This window comes from Notechis scutatus, chromosome 3, assembly GCF_049901735.1.
Source record: "Notechis scutatus isolate UNSWTSFEM ecotype Mainland chromosome 3, rNotScu1.2, whole genome shotgun sequence".
In the NCBI taxonomy this organism is placed as follows: domain Eukaryota; kingdom Metazoa; phylum Chordata; class Lepidosauria; order Squamata; family Elapidae; genus Notechis; species Notechis scutatus.
Genome location: NC_142011.1, coordinates 87,497,909 through 87,519,792, shown reverse-complemented (window position 1 = coordinate 87,519,792; position 21,884 = coordinate 87,497,909). Strand labels below are relative to the sequence as shown.

Below are 21,884 nucleotides of genomic sequence, written 5' to 3'. Positions count from 1 at the left end.
GTGATGTTCAATGCTACTTCATTAGTAGGAGAAGGGGAAAACCAATACCATCACCATCACTATTTGGTCCATTGTAAAATCAGAAACAGTTAAGTTTGATTTAAAAACATGTATTTTTCTGATCAACAAGCTATTTTAAATGCAGCAAAAATTAAACTTCCTTCACAGAATTTGATTTGAAGACTCGATAAACTTGCTCAAGAAACATACCCCTAACCAACTGTTGATCTTTGACACTATAGCAACAAGTGAACATTTGTTCTGAAGGAATGCAAAATATGTGGTGGGGAGGGGATATGGTCATAACTTTAAATCAGTTGGATAGACTTCACAAAAAAGTACAGATTATCATCTAAATGAAATTTAATTTACAGGATTTTGTTTTCATATACATTTACTGACCCACTGGAATACTGCACATTTTTTTACAATTTTGTGATAAAACTATGTTATAGTTGTTTAAATATCTGAATGTGCAATAATTTAATATGGTAGCATAGATATTTGCTGGGGTTAGGAAACAAATATCATCTTGGGTAGCCAGCAATATTTTATTATCACAGTTCAAAATTTCAAACTATAGTACCAGAATCCCACTACAAAATATAGACTGATGTCATTTTGAAATAGGTACTCCTTTGCTTTTTATTCTTTCTAATCAGAATTACATACACAGAAAAGTTGATATACTGAGGTTTTCTTAGTCTTAGATTTTCTGACAGCTAAAATCAACTGTAGAAAACATCCCGGATTCACATGTAGATTATTGCTAATAGGTAAGTCTCTTGACATCCAATAAATTCCCTGCTTCCCCTGACTTTAAATTTGGCATGCTGTAAAGCAGTATTTGAGGGGTTATCGTGTGCAAAGATTGTCTGCATATGCTGTGTATGTTTGTGCCTTTTGTTATTTTAATGCATTTTGGGAAAATGCACCTTTCTCTATCTTGGCATAAAAGACAATTTTGGCATGGATATTTTTCTCAGCACCCCATACATATTTTTAAAATTGAGTGTCATGTGTGAGTAGAAACCTGTGATCTTACATACTGCTCATTTCACAATAATGTATCTGATAGCTTGCAAAGGCCAGAAAACTTATTTACTTAGAATATAGGTGGGCAAACCATAGGTTATAAAGAATTCAAGATACCATCTCAGCAACTGCCACTAACTGTTGCATTTACTGTATGTCTACCATTCAGCAAACTGAGAGCCCCGCCAGTTTCCTGAAAAAGGTAGCAAGCACAAAGTGAGAATCTCTCCAAGAAATGTCAGATTACGGTATTTTAGCTATCACCAGCATAAACTAGGCTCATCTCCAACAAAATCCATTAGTGCTATGAAAATTGATTGTGGTAATACTGAATCAAATTAAAAATCAAATATCATTTATCAGTATTTTTCTTTTTTAGTAGAGGATGTTAATATACAGTAGTTAAACACAAACACAATACTGGGAGAAATATGCTAGTTATCATGTACACTCATTGATTCATTTGTTGTATGTTCAGTAGTATTAGGCTATACCAAGAAATCACTTATTATTTATTAAATTTATGTGCCGCCCATCTCGTGCTTTGAGGCAATCTGAATGGCTTATACAGTATAGGATTTTTAACTTGCTTCATATATTAAAATGAAAAGCATACTAATATTTTATTTAGTTTCACTAAAAAAAAATTTTTAATTTCAAACTGAATAGTTAAAGACATTGTAACATTGTTTTCTACCTGTATCAAATGTGATCAATTCAATCAAGATCCTAACAGGTAGCACTATATGCACCAGCCAAATAATTCACTTGAACAAAAAAAAAGCAATGTTGAATTCTTAGTTTATTTATGAATTTTTCTAAGTGGCCTCAGATAAATAATGTCATATATTCCATGTTAAATATACCTTATAAACCCATCAAACTGCAGAAGTGATTTTGAGCTGAGAAAAAAAACTGGAAATATAAATTCCAAATTACTTTTTCAAGCCTGAAAAAATACTGCTATTCATGAACCCACTAAATACACTCTCACAAATTGACCATTCTTTTATTTGCTTTATAAAAGCAATTGTTTCCATTATATAGTAAATTCTAATTTCAATACATATGATGTTGGTTATTTTTCGTTTAGTGATTAAGAAAGCACTCAGTGCTCCAATAAATGTTTTCATATTTTTAAGATAGGCAGCCGTATCAAACAAGATATTACCAAAATCATATACATAAGAATGTATCATTATATATATTTGAATATAAGCACAAAATAGGTAAATCTACCAAAGTAGTTTTTCCTACACTTCCATTAATAATGGATTTTTACAATGCAATTCTCAGTTCAAAATGCATAGCTCTAGGGATTTTTTTTGCATTTCAATTTTTTTAAAATGGCACTGCAAAATAAGGTTAAAAAATTACATCCAACCACAAACAAAATTTACAAATTAGGAAGAGAGTGTTATTACAAGTTTAGTATGTCTAGTAAGTCTTGTTGTTCATGGAAACAATGGTAGCTGTAGTCCAAAGTATTCAGAGGGATCCAAATGGAGAAATGTGTATTAATAACAAAACAATTTGATGCACTTTTCTTCATCTTTGCACACTCCCATTTTCTTATTCATTATAATGATATCTTCAGAAATGTTTGCTTCTATTTTTATTAATCGTAAGTGTCATTGTATTCATCTCACCAAATTATGCTTAATATTGTAGTTTACTTGAAATAAGCGTACCAAAAACGCTACTTGCAACTCAATCTCATATATCAGTATTAGCACAAAATCACTTTTTATATACTTCAAATTATTTCATGTATCATTATATTGTTGACTTTTTTCCATTAGTAAATCCAGAAGATAACCCCTTTTGTACTAATATATCTTTTAGGGGGATTTTTTAATAGATCTGAGTATATAGGATCATAATCAAACCATTCAAAATCCAAACCTTCATGGAAAGTAATACATAAAAATATTGCATAATATGTATGCAATATTCAGATTTGTCCAAAGGCTCTACTTTTCTCTAGGGAAAATTCATACTTGATTATGATTCTCACCTCAGCATGAAGACTTTTTCTCTTAAATGCAACATCTTCCAAATTGCAAGGTGCTTATTAGTTACAAGCCCCCCCCCCCAAAAGTAATATAGTCTCTTTAATTATAGTCTCTTTAACTATAGGCATAGTTAAAACTTATTAGAACTTTTGGTAGCAATTCCTCTATATTCAGTGACACAATTAATTATTTCACTAATATAAAATCTCTACAAAATTTTTAAGGATAGTGCCATCAATTTGCTTAAGGTGTATAGTATAATTTAAAAATACAGTCATCAATGTTCATCTAATATAGAGTAAGGCAAGAACTATAGTATGTAATTGATATCAAATGCTGTGATATGAATCACATATCAATTGAAGCCATAATGTGGATTTTATTTGCTTTGTTATTTGAACTCATCCACTGAGATTTAAAAGCTATTGGTTATAACTTAACAATGTGCAAATGTATTTTAAGATTGTATTTCTATTGACAATTTCTATTGACAATTGTATCAATAAATTAAATAGTCAATTTAATTGTTTACAGCTCAAAAGAAATCTTAGGTCACTGATAATTCTTTCAAAACTACAGAGGATCTATTATATATTTACCTGACCTTTTTATATATAATACCAGGCAGCAAACATATCTAATTGCCTCTATTTTCCCCACAACAACCCTATTAAGTCATACTACACAAAGTGGTTATATTCTTAGGAATATAAACTGCTCAGTTTAAAAGATTCATTAATTAGTTTGCAAAGAATATAAGGCATTTCAATCTGAAAGCCTCACAAATTGAGAGAGGCAGAGATTTATTCCTCAATAGCCTTTTTTATCTATTCATATAAAGATTGCATTTAACTAACCAACTTTCTTGACTCATTTGACAGGAAAACTACTGTTTTATCTCAGAACCCACAGATGTATTAACACATAATTTATTACAGTTTACATAAGACATATAGAAATAACTGGCGATAAATATTTTATATTGTTCAAAATTAAAAAAGTAATCTTCCTAACAATCCAGTCTATGCTATTAAACTACAACTTAGAATTATGCCCAAACTGTGTGAAATCCTTCCTTTCAAAATAATAAGCTACTCCCCCCTAAGAAGAAAGCACAATTAAAAGCCATTTGCTGTTTCTATATGATGGCAGTAAGTGGCAAAAATGTCTTACCCAGTTTTGATTTGAAAAGGTAGTTCATTTTAAGAAAGGAAGTTCAAGTAAACTGTCAAAGCTGTGACAAGGGAAAGCCATTCATACTTGAAAGTATTACTAAGCTAAAGAAGCAATGAGAAATTTATTTAAATCAAAATCTTCATTGCTGACTTTCAATTCCTATGCAATGTTTCACACAGGAAGGTAGCAAAGGTAGCCACAATTTCCTGTAAATGATAAACATACCCAAGAGAAGTTTACCACTGTTCCACCTTAACATTCCTAGAGTAATATTTTACTAAATACTTTGCTACAAGTACACATATAAAATGAAAAGTTACCAAGAAACATCTGACATACCTGAAGTAATGGCTTCTCTCAAATTCAGTAGAACATCTGCAAATTTTTGGACATCATTCACCAGCTGCATGATATAGTCTGCATCCACAATGTTGTCATAGCCGTCAAAGTTTGAGCTAATACTGTTCAGAGAACTACTTTTGGTATTGCGCCCCATCCCCCTGTTTCCTGTATTAGAGATGGGGAATAAATTGGAGGTAGACAGTTTAGTTAATCCTAAACCACGCTTGTTGCTGTCACTGTTCTGTCGCAACATCCCAGCTACTGCAGAGCTTTTGAAATTTCCAGAGCTAACATTCAGTGGTACTTAGGGTCTGTCTGCCAAGCAACAGAGATCTGAGAAAAGAAAAACAAAAACAAAATTGAGCCAGCTGTAAAAATAAAAATGATTCTGAACATTATTCAAAGGCTGTATTATTGATAAACTTTTAAAAGTAAAATATTTTTCAGTTCAAGGCAATGAGAGGTGCCATTTAAAATTTTGACAAAAATTGTTGGCATCCAACCTAGTAGTCATTTTAAACTTGTTTCCACATCTAAGTAAATATTTCTAAAATTACAATTTTAAAAAACATATCTCAGTTTAAGAAATTCTCATTCAAGTGGTAATTTGAAGCACCTGCAAAAGCCCAACATTGTAGATTTCATGAAAGAGAAAATTATAAATATTTAAACCATGATTTCTCCCATTCCCTATGTGATTCAATTCAATTCAATATGAACACCTTCAGGCATATAAATAGAATTTAAGACAACAACAACAACAACAACAACAACAACAATAATAATAATAATAATAATAATAGGTATTTTTTGTTTTTACTGTATAGCTATTTACAAATCTTATTTTAAGGCATTCAAGTTTGGGTTATAAAAAGTAACAAATTAAATGTAAGTATAATGAGTCAATATGCAACTCTCTCGATTTTATGAAGGTAGTATTTTAAATTACAATTCAGTTAAAATATTTAGGAGATATATAATACAGGGAAATGCTTAAATAGAAATTTCAAATACTTTGCAGCCAATACTTGAACATGTGTATTTGCATCTCTGAAAAAAAATTCTATGAACCTTTTGCACTTCTTTAAACTTCAGCATATGCATGATATCATATCCTAATTTGTCAACATCATATCCTGATGCACTGAACTCTATGGAAAGATGGTAGATAGGAGCTTTCTTTAAACTACATTGTGCAACAAAACTCTTAACTTCCTATGTGTGATTTCAAAGCCAGAATAATATTCTGCAATCTTATCCTTCCACTTAACTATTTCCTTCTTTTAAAACATAATGACTACTAGTGAGACAAGCAAAACTTGCTAAACACAGACAGCTCTTGTGGCTTTGCATCCTAAATATGCAGGTCATATTTAGAATCAGACTCATTTTAAAATATGTAAAATGTTTCCTCTCATATTTGTTAATTGAAACTTGCACTCAACCGTATGATAAAAGACAACTTTTTAAGATACACAAACACGCTTTAGAATTTTCTGTCCAGCTCATGCCTACATTACACATATTAGATAACTTTTTTTCTACAATTATCCAAGCAAGGCCAGCAACTACAATAAAATATTTTATTTTTTTTACACTCTAAGTCCTTTCCTTAGTTTGTTAAGGCCCTAAGGCACTGATCTGTATATTTTGGGAGGGAGGGGGGAAATCCCTCATATTTCATCATCCAGAAACACAACTACCGCCTCTGGGAGGGGAAGGGAAGCCTCCATTTCTTCCAAAGCCAATAAGGTCTTATCAGTTTATAGGACTCATTTATCTTGTATGTTTCCTTAGAATTAGCGTTCCTCCCGACGGGGCTCTGGGCCATTACCCACAAGCTCACTTCCCAGTTCTCGTAATCACAGTAACTTTTGAGAAAAGCAGAAGTGGAGGCAGATTTCCGAAGGCACCAAGGTTTCTTAAGATCAACGAGCCTACTACTACCCGGTAGGGTTTACAAGGAGGGGAGAATCGGCTTTTTAATCAAACGAAAGGCAAGCAAGGCAAGGAATCCGGCCGAAGAGTTATACTTGTTGACAAATTACACACGCAGGGAGCGAGGAGTAAAAACTCTCCCGGTTTGAGCAAGGGAAGGAGGCGCCTGGCTACACACCCGCCCCTTCAAAGAAATAGCTGGCATTCCTCGCGGGGCGGACGGGCACACACACACACTCGTTCGCCCTCCGAAATTCATTTCCCGTCCCCACCTCTTTCTTTTCTTTCTTTCTTTTTTTTTCTTTCTTCTTTTGGGCTTTTTTTTTCCCCCCTCAGGCCGTCTAGGGCTCTCTCCTTACCCAGCCCGTGCAAATGCAGTCAGCTGCCAAATCGCACGTTTCCTCTCCACCCACTGCGGTTCAAGCTCCGGATTTAAATACGACCGAAAGGGGACGCTGGGGCTACAAACAAGACAGGGGAGGGAGAGGGAGAGGAAGAGGGAGGGGAGGTCGAGGGGAAGAGCAAGAAACTTATCAGGTAAAACTCAACAGGCAGGGGCGGAAAAACCAGGGAACCGGGAAGACGCCCCCTTGCTTTCAACTCGGGCGAAAGGTGCTTTGAAAAAAGCAAGCCTCGAAACCAGCGACGGAAGGCTCTCAAAACCGGCTGCCGATCCGAAGAAGCGACGGACGGCCGACTCGGGAGACCAGAAGGTGGCCCGCTCCGTGTCAGACCTTCTCTCCGTCTGCGCTGCCGTTAAGGCGCCGCCGTTGAAAATAACCGTGAGAAGGGGACAGTTGACAGCAAAAGACGTTCGCGAACTCACCCGAACTTTTCTCTTCTCCACCCCCCACCCCCCACTCCCACCGCGCGCACCCCAGCCACGCGCCCACTCGGGTTCTACTGCTTACCCGGATAGACCGGCTGAGGCGTGGCGGGGAGAACGAGGCTACATAGCCGGCTCGGAAGGACCGGGCTCGTCGCCTTCGGAACTGCGGGCAAGGGAAGCAGCGTCAGGAGCCGCTGCATCCCCTCCGTCCATTGAACTCAACCCTCCCTTCACTCGACGCCCTTGCCGGACTGGCTAACACCGCTGCCACCCACCCTCCCCAATCTCTCTCCTCTCTCTCTCTCTCTCCTCCTCCCCAGTCCCGCCCCGCGCGGTGCACCCTCCCTGTCCCTCTCAAAGCGACGTCTCCCATTGGGTACTTTCCCCCGGGGGCGTGGCTTCTGCAAACGAGGCAGCAGGTACAGGGGGGGCGGGGACGTCAAATGCTTTTCGGGTTTTGGCCGGGAGGGTGGGTGAGGAGAGCGGTTGTCGGGTCTCCGAGTGGCGGGCGGGCGAGCGGCGACGGCGGCGTTTCCGTTCCTTGGTTCGCACTGTTGTCAGGACCCTCGTCAGTACGCGGGCCGAAAAAAGAGGCTGCCGCGTTATAAGTAACGAAAACCCCGCGGGTCGGGGTGAGGGGTGGGGTTTAAACTCTTGGGCGGCGACAGCGCGTTTCTGTGCTTCGGCTGCTGCAAAACCCACCCTGATCGTTTTGTGGTGCATCAACTTATTAAAGGAATGTTAATGTTAACTTTTGCTTACTATCTTCAAACTTCATCTCTTCCTCCCTCTCCCCCCACGCTTCCCCGCGTTTGGAAATTAAAATATCGTGATACAGTCATTTATTTAGTAGCTGTTTGTCTGAAATGGTATAGTTTCCTGCTTGACTAGAAGACCTCTAAGGCCCCTTCCAGCTCTATTCTGATTGATTGATTGATTGATTGATTGATTTGGAGAATGTCGAACACATCTTCCCTGCAGATCAGCTGGCTTGTTCAATCTGGCTCCCCAAAATCCAGAAATATTCTACCATCCATGGTCTAGAACTGCAATCCTGCATTTTAGTGCGTGGCAGATTTCTTGGTGGCAGATCAGAAATTTGGAATTAATAAGGCCTTCAAGTTCCACACCTTCATCTTTTATCTCCCCTCACTGGAGAACAAACGTCCCTTAATAACATTTTGTCTACCATGGCCTCATGACATTGGCTTTGACTAATCCCCTGCCTTGTATCTGAAGCAGCTTAAAGTCAGCCTGAGCTGTTTTTCTTTCTTTTCCTGTCACAGTATTGGCCTTGGGTTGCAATCTGACATGCTTCACTGACCATGTGGTTGCTGACTTGGTCAGAGATTGGGATCTGCCCCAGTTCCTATTTATCACTTTAAACTTTTCTGAACTTGCTGCTTCTCTCACCTTCCATGGCTATTTTGCATCAAAGATACAAAATCCACCTGGTTTTCCATAAAGGAGTCTCTATTTGCAAACTCCGATCAGCTCTTTCCAAAGCAGCTGTCGGGCTGCTTTCCAAAGGGTCCTTATAAAGATAATGCTCTTTTGAAAGAAGGCTACTTTTGATTTTTATGCACAGGTTTAGCACTAAGATTTATCTATTTAATCTACTTAAAAATCAGGATTAGGACTCTCTTCAAAGAGTACAAGGCTTGTGCTGTACAGAAGGTTGATTTAAACCAGGAAAGAGAGCTTGGTTCTGCCAGTGGTTAGAATGCAGTATTGCAGGCTAATTCTGCCGACTGCCAGAAGTTCAATTCTCACCAGCTCAAGGTTGACTCAGCCTTCCATCCTTCTGAGGTCAGTAAAATGAGGACCCAGATTGTTGGGGGAAATATGCTGACTCTATAAACTGCTTAGAGAGGACTGTAAAGCACTGTAAAGAATTATATAAGTCTTAGTGCTATTGCTGTTACTACCGCCAAACATCATAGATGTTTTCTATTCTACAAAATCTGAAGCTTTTATTAAAATAAAATTCTGCTTCAGCATGTACCCTATCTTCAGAAGAATACCAAATTTATGCTTAGAAGTAGCTGTGCTGACAAGTCAGAGTAGGGTTGTGGGAACAATGATTTTAACGAGGGTTGGAGTACACAGATTTCAAGGGAATATGCTGTTCTGCAAGATGGGCACACCAACTGAGAAGATGTATTAAACCCCACAAGAAAATAGGGTTTTAAGTCTGGAGCCTCTAACATTAGCTTAAGGAGGAAAAGACCATTTTAAAAACTATGCTGACAGGCATTCATAGGACAGAATTAAGTGCAATCAAAATGGTGTTCTCTGGAAATCATGCCATCCAACTGGAGAAAGGACCTGAAACTGGGTGCTTCCAGATAGGTTGAAGATATCTTCAACTGTTCCATTTTTTTTCCAGGCAACGCTCAGGATATAGAAAGATCCTGTAGATTGGGAATGGGTAAAATGAGATATTGTTCAACAGCATATCTCAACTCTCTAACTATCCGCCATGCTGGCTAGGATTTGGGGGGATTTAGATTTGCAACATCTGGAGGGCCACAAGGTCTCCATCTTTATATCCTTATTCCACCACAGCCTATACAGGACAGCTACCAAACAACAAAGACTATTTGAATACACTAACATGCAAATTTTAATTATTTGAAAGGATAGGTGACCCTGGCTATAAATATATTCCAAGAAATTATTTGAAAGTCAGCATTTTATTTTGCCATGAAAATTAAATAACCAGTGTATAGGTAAGCTTCATAGTAAAAGAGAAACTATATCAGATTAGGGTATTGTCCATCAAGTAAGACCGTTTGCTAATGCAAATATATAAATATGCTTACATTTAAAAAAAATGTCTACATTATGTGAGGATTATATTTGGAATGTTTAAGTTCCTGTTGCCATTTCTTTCACCACATTCTTCAAAAGTATTATCATATTTTGATTACACATTGAAGGCTGCAACCTGAGGATATGTTTGTCTTGAACATGGAGTTAGTCAATGGTTTTTTGGGTGTACCAGCCATTGCAGTAGGTAATGTCTAATTATAGTGCATGAAAGTTTGCCCAGACATCTGAGGAGGTCTCTGGATTTGCCCTCCCCAAAGCTGAACAATGACCAGATTTTCTGCTAAATTGAAGCTTTCAACCATAATTGGTTTTTTTTTTAAGTTACTGGTCTCATGAATCTGCTGCTTGTCAAGAACAATGCTTTATGTGCAGCACAGCAAGAAATATGAAAGGAATCTTCACTCTGCTTTTGCACAACAATTTGGTTTCACTTCCCAGAAGAATTATTCCAGTAAACATTTCCATTATTGTTGAGTTCTTTTGTAGTAGACTTTGCATAGTTCATTTTCTTTCCATGAAATTTGCTGTACAATCGAATCTATTCTGCAAGCTTTCATTAAGTGCATCTGATTTCTACTTTGCTATATTTTATCGTTAATTGGAACTAGGTACAGATATGAATAACTACTTGTTATTCATACCAATCCAGAGCTATATTTAAAAGAATATATTTCTATTTTCCACAACCAAGATTCTTCAGATTGGGGATCTCAACTCCCAAAGTTCCTAGTCAGTAGCACCATGGTTAAGGAAGGCAGCAGTAATTCATCTGTAGGCCTGCTGTGTCTCAAGATGCCAGGAAAACCCTTGCACATTACAATAACTTAAATGCCCAAGTCTGGACAGAGGGCAAAGACATTCAGAGTATCAGCATGAATTGAATGAAAGGGGCCTGTGGTGAAAGGTCAAAGGCTGAAACAGGCTGACCACCTAAGCAGTGAATAGTGGGACTGTTTAACAATAATAAAAGGAGTGTTTGTATTTGGAGGTTATTACATCACCATTGATGGCTGTGCTGGTCATGCATCTGTGGAGGTTGGGTAGGTAAAGATTGCTCCATAGTAGGTCTTGCTTGAAACAAGCCTGTCTGAAAATCTAGTCTTGGGATTCTCCAAGAGCTAATGGCAATTTAGAAAACAAAACACAAAAAAGCTAGCTACCAGGTCTTTCCTATAGCCAAAGAAGATAATTAGATATATTAAAGCACGCCTTTAGTATTAATATGGGTGAGTTAGCATACTGGTAGCCCTTGAATTATCAAGTTGCCAATGTTGGTCATGTGACTATGGGGATGCTGCAATGGTCATAGGTATGAAAAATGATAAGTCACTTTTTTCAGCGCCATTGTAACTTCAAATGGTCACTAAACGAACGGTTGTAAGTCAAGGACTACCTGTACATTTATTTAATCTAATTTATATGAACCCCTCATCTATCCAAGAAATTCTGAGGAAAATAAAAAGCAAGAGATTCTGTTGAAGCCACATATGACTGCATGGAAGCTGAGCAAAACTACTAATTAACATGCACCCATAAAAGAGCCTAACATCTTGTTAAGTATGTACCAGAGACAAATTCCTTGTGTATCCAATCACACTTAGCCAATAAAGAATTTCTACTCTACTCTATTCTACTCTAATCCAGACTATATCTACTTTATTCTATTCCATTCCATTCCAACCCATCCCATGATCCCATTCCATCCCATCCTACCCTATTCTCCTTGAAGCTAAATCTAACCTGTGAGTTTAGCCACTGCGGCTAAGAATTAGCCGTTGTGGCTAGTTTTACGCACTGTGGCTGGCTCCATATATCACACTAAGCCATAACCATACTTACAGTTTCATGGCTTCACCATACTGTTGACCAAGAAAATACAAGTACTATGTGAACTCAGAACTTTCTGATTTAATGTTCTCCTGAGCAAAGGATGTCCAGAAGATAGGTTTACTGGTTTTCTGATAAGGTTTTCTGATTTCTAATACGGTATCAGGATCATTCATCAAACTCCTTAATGAACTTCAAAAATGAAAAAAAGCCCAAGAATATCTAGGGATAAATTTCTGTGTGGAAGGACTGTGACTTTAGTGTTTTAGTGCTGATACTTAATGTGAAATGTGCTCAGGGGAATGCCAGAGCATCATCCTGTCTTCATGTCAAACCTGTACAGATAGTTCTTATTTACTGACCATTGTGATCATTCAGTTATGACTGTTTGAAAAAATAACTTTACAGCCCATTTATGACTACTTATTGAATTTATATTGCCACCTATTCGCCCATGGCGACTCAAGGCGGCTTACAGAACATAAAACCACATTTAAAACAATAAAAACTAACAAAAGGAATCAAATAAATGAATTAATTATTACCTCAGTCGCAGCATTACCATTACAGTCAGGGTCTGTTGTCCTATCAGCAGCAGGAAAGGGACAAAGGAGACACTGCTACATCACCACTACCACACAGAATAGAGAGATTATGAAAGGAAGAAATGTCAAGGGAGTACAGATAGTCCTTGATTTACAACAGCTCGTTTAGTGACCATTCAAAGTTACAACATCACTGAAAAAAGTGACTTATGACCATTTTTCATACTTACAACTCTTACAGCATCTCCATGGTCACAACATGATCAAAATTCAGATGTTTGGCTACTGACTCACATTTATGACGGCGGCAGTGTCCCCCTGGGTCCTGTGAACCTCTTTCGCGTCCTTTTGACGAGCAAAATTAATGGGGAAGCCTGATTCATTGAACAACCTTGTTACTTACTTAAAAACTGCAGTGATTCACTTAACAACTATGGCAAGGAAGGTCATAAAATGGGGCAAAACTCACTTAACAAATGTTTCGCTTAACAACAGAAATTTTGGGCTCAATTGTTGTCAAAGACTACCTGTACTGTGAGCTCTTTGTGTAGCACAACTGCAGATCCCAGCCCCCAGGCAGTTGGTGAGATTTCATTGCTTTCAATGTGTACAAGACAGTAAGCAGGCACTGGAGCATTCCCTCCTTAACAGGCAATGGTTAGGAGCAGGGGTGAGATTCAAATTTTTCAACCACCGGTTCTGTGGGCGTGGCTTAGTTGGTGGGTATGGCTTGGTGGTCATGTGACTGGGTGGACATGGCTTGGTGGTCATGTTATTGGCTGGGCATGGCCAACTCAATATCACTCACATCGAGGCATGCATCTCCTCACCTGACCTTTCATGACTGTGGGGATGCTGCAACAGTCGTAAGTGTGAAAAATGGTCATGTCACTTTTTTCAGTGCCATTGTAACTTTGAATGATTACTCCACACAAGCAAAGTACCAGCAAAGGAGGGGAAACAAACTCCAGAGAAGTTCCAGAGACAGGAAGTCTAGTCCTGCCAAGAATGTAATAAGGGTTAACGGAGAAGCAGTTTCTGTAAGCAACACCAGAATGTTTCCTTCCTGCCTTCCTTACAAGATTAGGCCGGTAATTTCTTCTAACAACCGGTTCTCCGAACTGCTTAGAATGTTAACAACCGGTTCTAGCAAATAGGTGCGAACTAGTAGAATCCCACCCCTGGTTAGGAGGCAAACAAATCACAAAAGTGTAAAACTAAGTGGTCTCATCTCTTTCCTAACCAGAAAGCACAAACACAATCGTGTGATTTCCCACTTAGCAACTGCTTCATTTAGCAGCAGAATTGCTGTTTCCAGGTAGCCTGGAATTAAGCCTGGATTACCTGGTACACAAGTCAGAAAGACCCAATATGGACAGAACATGATTAAGGAGACTGCTGTATTAAATTTCTTTTAATTGGACAGTTTTGTTCCTAACAGAGACCAGAATAATTAAAATGATCACACGTGGGTATTTCAACTACTTTTATACCCTTCCTGCCTTCCTCTTAGCCCACTGTGATAAGCAAGGAATTCTCCAGTTAAATATACATGGTGATCCTGTCTTCTTTTAAGGAGGAGTTTTTTCAAAGACCTTGAGAGAATTATTGGCAAAAATTAATTCAAGTATACCCTTTATTCCCATTGCACCTTATTTGTGTCTTCTTTGATGCTGAAATAACTCAGGATTATGTTTTAGTTAGGTACTATTTCTGCCTGAAAAGAAAAATATCCATTCCCTGATCATCTGAAATACTGAAGCATACTTTTGAATAGATCCTATCCATGCTCCAATAGCATTAATTATTTCAGTAGTAGGTCAGATATTGACAGTTTGTTGGAACATGATGGGTGATTTTGAATGAACAGCTGGGCTTTATTTCCAGGAAAACCCAGGGCTAAATAGTTCCCTGCCTTCTTTTCCTTGGCATGGGGAAAAAGGATACTCTCAGGAGGTGAGGCTTAATATCCTTGTTGATGACACTCTTCATCAGTGCTTCAGTCACTTCATATCACCTTTTCAGGCATGTCTGAATTAGGCTCCCAGATAAACTAGTTTTCTAGCCATAGTTTATGGGACAAGGCATGTGGGACAATTATGCATGGCAGCAGGGGTGGGATTCAAATTTCTTAACAACCAGTTCTGGGGCGTGGCCTAATTTGTGGGTGTGGCTTGGTGGTCATGTGACTGGGTGGGCATGGTTTGCTGACTGGGTGTAGTTTGGTGGTCACGTGACTGGCTGGGCATGGCTTCTATGTAATTATTGTAAATATTTATGTAAATATTTAATTTTTAATTTAAAAAAGAGCAAAAGCAGGCAAAGCAGGCAGGCAGATTGAGTTGGTCACAGAATCACAGATTCACTTAGAGATCTACCTTTCTGCAATCTGCTACTTGAGTCTGCACTGAAAAATAGAAGCTTCAGTCAGGGGTGGGATTCAATTTTTTTAACAACCGGTTCTGTGGTGTGGCTCAGTTTGTGGGCGTGGCTTGGTGGTCATGTGACTGGGTGGACGTGGCTTGGTGATCATGTTATTGGCTGGGTGTGGCCAACTCAATATCACTCACATCGAGGCATGCATCTCCTCGCCTGGCCTCTCATGACTGTGGGGATGCTGCAACAGTCGTAAGTGTGAAAAATGGTCATAAGTCACTTTTTTCAGTGCCATTGTAACTTTGAATGGTCACTCCACACAAGCAAAGTACCAACAAAGGAGGGGAAACAAACTCCAGAGAAGTTCCTGAGACAGGAAGTCTAGTCCTGCCAAGAATGTAATAAGGGTTAACGGAGAAGCAGTTTCTGTAAGCAACACCAGAATGTTTCCTTCCTGCCTTCCTTACAGGATTAGGCCAGTAATTTCTTCTAACAACCAGTTCTCTGAACTACTTAGAATGTTAACAACCAGTTCTAGTGAATAGGTGAGAACTGGTAGAATGGGGGGAGGAAAACTGGTAGACTGGGGGGGGAGGAAAAAAGGAACTTAGCAGGCAAGTTTGATGGTGCGCATACCATGGGTGGGGCAGGGAGGGCCAGGGCCAGCCAGTGGTGCAATTTGCCTGTTCTCCAAACTGGGCAGAATCATAACAACCATTTCTATGGAACTGGTCCCACCAGGTAGAATTCCACCCCTGCATGTCAACTAAGTTGCTTTGCTCCTGGTTAATCTGAAGCTAATTGCAGTCCGAATTGTATTGGTTGGTAACACAGCCAAGTTAGTATTTAGTTCAGTTATGGCCAATGCAGGCCAGGATTCCCTGCAGCCCTTCCTCCTGAATAGTAGAAGTCTTGCTTCAATCCTACAACGATTAATATGTGTCCAAACTTTACAGCAACGAAGAGCTGACGATTCAGGTTTATAGATGCAAATACCTAAGTAAGATTTTTGTAATTTCATTCTAACATGCCTATGTTGCCCCTTAATTTTAAAAGGGGAAGGCCTAATGGTGGAATGGAGATGTGCAAGAAGAGCAAATGGGAAAAACATGGTAGCCAGGGGACTTGAGTGGACTTCACGACTCTTATGGGCCATTGCCATTGGATCAACTGAGAAAATGACAAATTATTGACGCAACAGCCTAGGATGAAATGGCTGTACAGGATATAGGATATACTAGACAGGAGGGAAAGTACAAGCACTTGGAGTTGCAGATGTCCCCAGATTCAAATGAAGGGTGATTGTATAACCATTTGAAAGGATTTAAGGTGACACAGGATACCAAAAAAGTATTTTTAAGTGGCATTTCAAAGGCCACTTGGGGAGTGCATTTGTGGTGGACTGAGGGTTAGTACAAGTTGATTTTGTCAGTTCCTGGAAGAAATGTTTAGCCATATGTTGTTTGAAGTAGAGCCCAGCTGTTCCTTCAGAATGGGTCTTTTTTTCACCATGTACCACACTAATTATCAATATCTGCCTTTCTACTGAAATAATTGAAATAATGGATTGTTTGAACAGGCAACGGAGCAAACAGCAAGTATGGATCTGACCATGAAAAAAATAATCATCTGGCTAACCTTATGACATGGTTATTGTAAGGCATTTGAAGTTCTGTAACAGTCCAATTTACATACTCGTAGCCCGCGTCGCGATTGGTTAGAGCGCAGCGACCGGATTGGTCGAGCGAGCCGCACTGATTGGCCTGTATGCGAATCCCGCGATTGGTGGAAACTAATCGCGGGAGATTCGGGCGGGGGTGTCATTGGCCCGCGGCGCCATGCGGCTTTCGGAAATAAAAAGCCGCCGTTTTCCTTCCAAGTTTAAGCTGTTACAGGAGCCAATAAAGAGCTGAAACCAAGTCACTGACTCCGAGCTTCCTTTCTCGACGGACACGACACTGGCGACGAGGATGGGATCCAGAGAATAACCACCGAGCACGTGTCCCGAGGAAGACAAAGACCGACGAGATGGCCAGCATGACCCCACCAGCACCCTTCAACCCCGCTACCGAGGACTGGGAATCGTACACGGATAGATTCCTGATGTTCCTCAAAGTAGCAATTTGAAGGATGCGAACGGGCAGAAGAAAAGGGCCGTTTTCCTCACACACCTGCGGGCCCGCAGTGTTTAAGATGGCCAAAGCCCTCGCGAAGCCCGAGGACGTGAAGGCGATGGACTGGGCCGATCTCGAGCCACTCCTTCGGAACCACTACGCCCCGCTGTGCCCATCCTCATCCGGCGGGATGAGTTCTGTCGGCGAAACCAGCGGCTGGGCGAGAGCATTAGCGACTTTATAGCCGCCTATGCGAGACCTAGGGGGATGTGCGAGTTCAGGGACCTGGACGATATCCTCCGAGACCGCGTGGTCCTAGGCCTCAGGGATCAGGCACTAAAAAAGTCGACTGATGGCGAAAGGCAACATCGACCTCGGGACGCCTGGCCGAAGCTTCCGCGGCCGAAGCCACCCGGAAGTCAGCAGCCAGACTGGAGGGCAGACAACGGGGACCACACTGAAAACCCCGAGACAAGCCGACGAGAAACCACCACACACCACGGGGACCTGGACTCCACCTCCGAGACCACGGACGAGGAGGAAGACGTTCACCGACTACAAACAGGACGGGACCGGCGAGATCAACGGGGGTCGTAAGTCGGGAACCAGTGCGCCGGTGCGGGGAAATCACCTTCGATCAGAGTGCCGTTTATCGGCCGATCTGCCGGCATTGCAACAAGAAGGGCCACATCGCCCGAGTCTGCCAACTCAAAAAGACACACAGCCCCCGCGCCGGCGAGAACCAAGCAACCGGGACGAGGCGACACCCCCGAGAACCAGAGATCGCCAAGCCGACTATCGCTGGAACCGAGACAACCGAGGACGGCGGAGCGGAGAAGGCCGCCAGAGAGAAGAAACCCACAGACGGTCACCATCGGCCATGCCGAAACCACGGATGCCCGGAAGGTCTACGTGGAGGTGAGCATCGAGGGCGAGCCATGCCGGATGGAGGTAGACTCCGGATCCTACCTCTCCATGGTCGCCTGGAAAGAACTCAAGCGCCTGGTGCCGAACATCCAGAAAAGAGGACTGGAGAACCAGAAGCTGATCATCAAGGACTATCAGGGGAACCGCATCCCCGTCATTGGGACCGGACAGTTCGAGGTGACTTTCAAAACCGCACCGCGAAACTTCCCCCTGACTATCGTGGACCGGAACCGACCCAGCCTTTTAGGACTCCAATGGTTCGCGCCACTCGGGATCGAGGTCACGGAGTAAACCACACCACAGAGGCCGACTGGGAGCAGCAGCTGGCGAGGATTTCCAAGTATTCGACGGCACCTAGGCAAGTACAAGGGCCCCCTATCTCTTTTAGCCTAGACCCAAATGTCGCCCCCATACGCCTAAAACCCAGACGGGTGCCTTTTGCACTCCGGAAGAAAATAGACGAGCAGATTGACAAACTCGTCAAACAGGGGGTTTTGCAGCCAATCGACCACGCCCGGTGGGAGACCCTATAGTCACCCCAGTCAAACCAGATGGGTCAGTAAGGATCTGCGGGGACTATAAGGCCACCCTCACTGCGCCTGCAACAAAGCACCTACCCCGTCCCAGTAGTGCAACACCTATTACACTCGCTGGGGGCAAGGTCTTTATGGCTCGACCTGGCGCAAGCCTATCAGCAACTGCCGGTCGATGAAGAAACCGCCGAGGCGCAAACAATAGTCACCCACCGGGAGCGTTTCGTTGTAACCGACTCCAGTTTGGAGTCAGCGTAGCCCCAGGAATTTTCCAGAGCCTCATGGAGAGACTGCTGCGAGGAATCAAGGGGTGGTTCCCTATTTTGACGATGTATTGGTGTCAGCAGCCAACCAGGAGGAACTAGAGGGTCGCCTAAGGGAGGTACTAGAAAAATTCAAAGGGCCGGGCTAAAGGTGAAGAAAGAGAAATGCCAGCTATACACAGAGCAAGTCGAGTTTCTGGGGTACCTCCTAGACCGACATGGCATCCACCCAACCGGAAGCAAGGTCAAAGCCATAAAGGAAGCCCCCACACCCAAGAACAAAACAGAGCTGCAGGCATTTCTGGGACTGCTAAATTTTTACAATGTGTTCTTGCCCCAAAAGGCGACAGCGGCGGAGCCTTTGCATAGGCTCCTGGACAGGACGGCCAAATGGACCTGGGGAAAACGGGAGGACACCGCATTCAAGAATACCAAAGACCTGCTCACCTCGGATGCCGTTCTCATTCAGTATAATGAGACCCTACCCATCGCCGTCACATGCGACGCCTCACCATTTGGCGTCGGCGCTGTCCTCAGCCATACACTCCCAGACGGAAAAAGCACCCATCGCTTTCTTTTCAAGAACACTCAACAAACCCGAAAGAAACTACAGCCAATTAGATAAGGAGGCACTGGCCATCGTCGCAGCAGTAAAAAGTTCCACGAGTACCTCTACGGCCGCCATTCACCCTCATCACGGACCACAAGCCGCTGCTGGGCATCCTGGCGGGGAACAAGGCCACCCCGAACATCCTATCCCCCAGGATGACAAGGTGGTCTGAGTTCCTCGCCGCCCTACGACTACCGGCTCACACACAGACCCGGGAAGACGATCTCCCATGCAGACGCGTTGAGCCGCTCGCCGCTTCCCGACCTAGGCGCGATCCAGCTCCCACGCGGCCACCCTCAGCATAGAGACATTGCCGGACCTACCCATAACCGCGTCAGACATTGCCCGAGAGACTAATAAAGACAAGCGTCTGGCGCGGGTATTACATTGGTAGAAAAGGGATGGCCAGAGAAAGACAACGATGAAGCATTCAGGACATTCCAAACCGCAAACAGAACTGTCACTACAGAAAGGTTGTTTGCTATGGGGGACAGGGTGGTCATACCAGAAAAACTGCAAGGAAGGTATTAAAATTATTACACGAAGGGCACCGGGGATTGTGAGGACTAAAGCTTTGGCCAGAAGCTATGCTTGGTGGCCAGGTATGGACAAGGAGATCGAGGCCTGGGTAGCCAAGTGCTCGCGCTGCCAAGAAACCAGACCAAATCCCCCGCAGCACCAATATTAGAATGGGAAACGCCCAGGGGACCATGGTCGAGACTCCATATAGATTTTGCCGGGCCCACAAGGGAACACATTCCTCATCACGGTGGATGCTTACTCAACTGGCTGGAGGTAAGCAACATGAAGACCACCACAACAGATGCGGTAACCAAGGTCTTAAACAAACTCTTCGCAACCCACGGTCTCCCGGATGTCATCGTGTCAGACAACGGACCCCAGTTCACCTCGCTGGAATTCGAAGATTCCTAGCGGGCGAGGCATACGACACGCACTGACAGCGACGGCGCATCCGGCCAATGGTAGGGCAGAACGGATGGTTCAATTTACAAAAAGAACCCTCCAAAAGATCGAACACGGGGACATACAAGAAAAAATAAATAAAATGCTCCTAATACAACATATCACCCCAAACACAACGACTAACAAAAGCCCGGCAGAATTACTAATGGGGAGAAAACTAAGGTCACCACTCGACAGACTACACCCACATACAACCCGGAAAAACCCCGGACTCATCTAGCAAGCTTCCGGTTTTTGCACCAGGCGACTGCAGTCTATGCAAGAAACCTTACCGGAGACCCATTATGGATACCGGCAACTATAACCCAACTGACAGGACCCCACTCCTACCGGTTACAGACAACCGACGGACAAACATGGAAACGCCACATCGATCAAATAAGATCAAGAACAAAAACACAACCGACACGCAACCAAACACAGACGACCCCGACAACACAAACCAAGAGGGAGGGAAGATACAGGGGACCAAATAGGAAATAACCAGCAATACTCACCAGTCAACAGCCAGCCCGAGTCTCACCAGGAAGGAACAGCCAGGCCAGCTCAACCAGCCCGGAAAGACCAGGCAGGAGCGGCGAAAGTCGCAGCTTCGACCAACCCGGGTAGACCGGGAGGGAGCTGCAACAAGAGGCCCAGCGACACCTTCCAGGAGGTTCCATCGACAGGGCCAAGAGAAACAGAAGTCCCGACCGAACCGGCCGGGAACCAAACAACAACTAAGCTGCGCAAGTCAAGTAGACAAGTACGAAGCCCCGCCTACCTACGGGACTACGTTACGTAGGACCGAACCAAGAGGGGAGGGTGTTCTGTACGAGTCAATTTATACTGTAGCTCCCGCGTCGCGATTGGTTAGAGCGCGGCGACCGGATTGGTCGAGCGAGCCGCACTGATTGGCCCGTTAGCGAATCCCCGCGATTGGTGGAAACTAATCGCGGGAGATTCAGCGGTGTCATTGGCCGCGGCCGCCGCGGCTCGGAATAAAAAGCCGCCCGTTTTCCCTTCCAAGTTTAAGCTGTTACAGGAGCCAATAAAGAGCTGAAACCAAGTCACTGACTCCGAGCTTCCTTTCTCGACGGACACGACAATTTGAATGAGGGCAGACAAGCAATGAGGGTTTGGGGGAGGAGATAATCAAAACATGCCAACATCCCATACTGGATTTCAGAAATATTCCATCTCAATTTGATTTTCCGGTCATGGACAAATCTGGCTAGATATAGAAGCTTATTGCAGTACTTAAGATAGTAGCCCGTTAAGTAAGTAAAATATTAAGAAACAGGAATGATATTAGAAGCTGTGCTTGGTATTTAAAAAATGTTAAGGAGGAACTAATAGGAATTTCACTAAATTATTACAAAAATGCCAGTAAATCTCCATTTCCCATACTTTGGTTGTTGTTGTTTTTACTCTATGTTCCTTCTATGTCTGTTATCAGTCCATGATGCAACATTATCACTCTGGGTCTGTTTCCACCACCAGTAATGTGAGACTGAACAATGGGAAATACACTACACAATTATGTTATAGCAGAG

At 42.3% G+C, this 21,884-nt stretch overlaps 1 protein-coding gene across 5 annotated transcripts in view; it reads right to left on the bottom strand.

The window, feature by feature from the left end:
• The window catches only part of ARHGAP29 (Rho GTPase activating protein 29), a 49,086-nt gene extending 41,423 nt beyond the window's left edge, over positions 1-7,663 (bottom strand). For 4 of the 5 annotated variants that reach the window (XM_026671838.2, XM_087960653.1, XM_026671839.2 and 1 more), the window contains exons 1-2: positions 7,418-7,663; positions 4,566-4,901 (exon numbers count right to left, since the gene is read on the bottom strand). In XM_026671838.2, coding sequence (XP_026527623.1) covers positions 4,566-4,821 — 256 coding nt within the window. In that variant the 5' untranslated portion in view covers positions 4,822-4,901; positions 7,418-7,663. Of the gene's footprint in view, positions 1-4,565; positions 4,902-6,865; positions 6,942-7,417 lie in introns of those variants that run through there. The other variant, XM_087960652.1, reaches the window with a different exon arrangement.
• Positions 7,664-21,884: the final 14,221 nt, after the last annotated feature.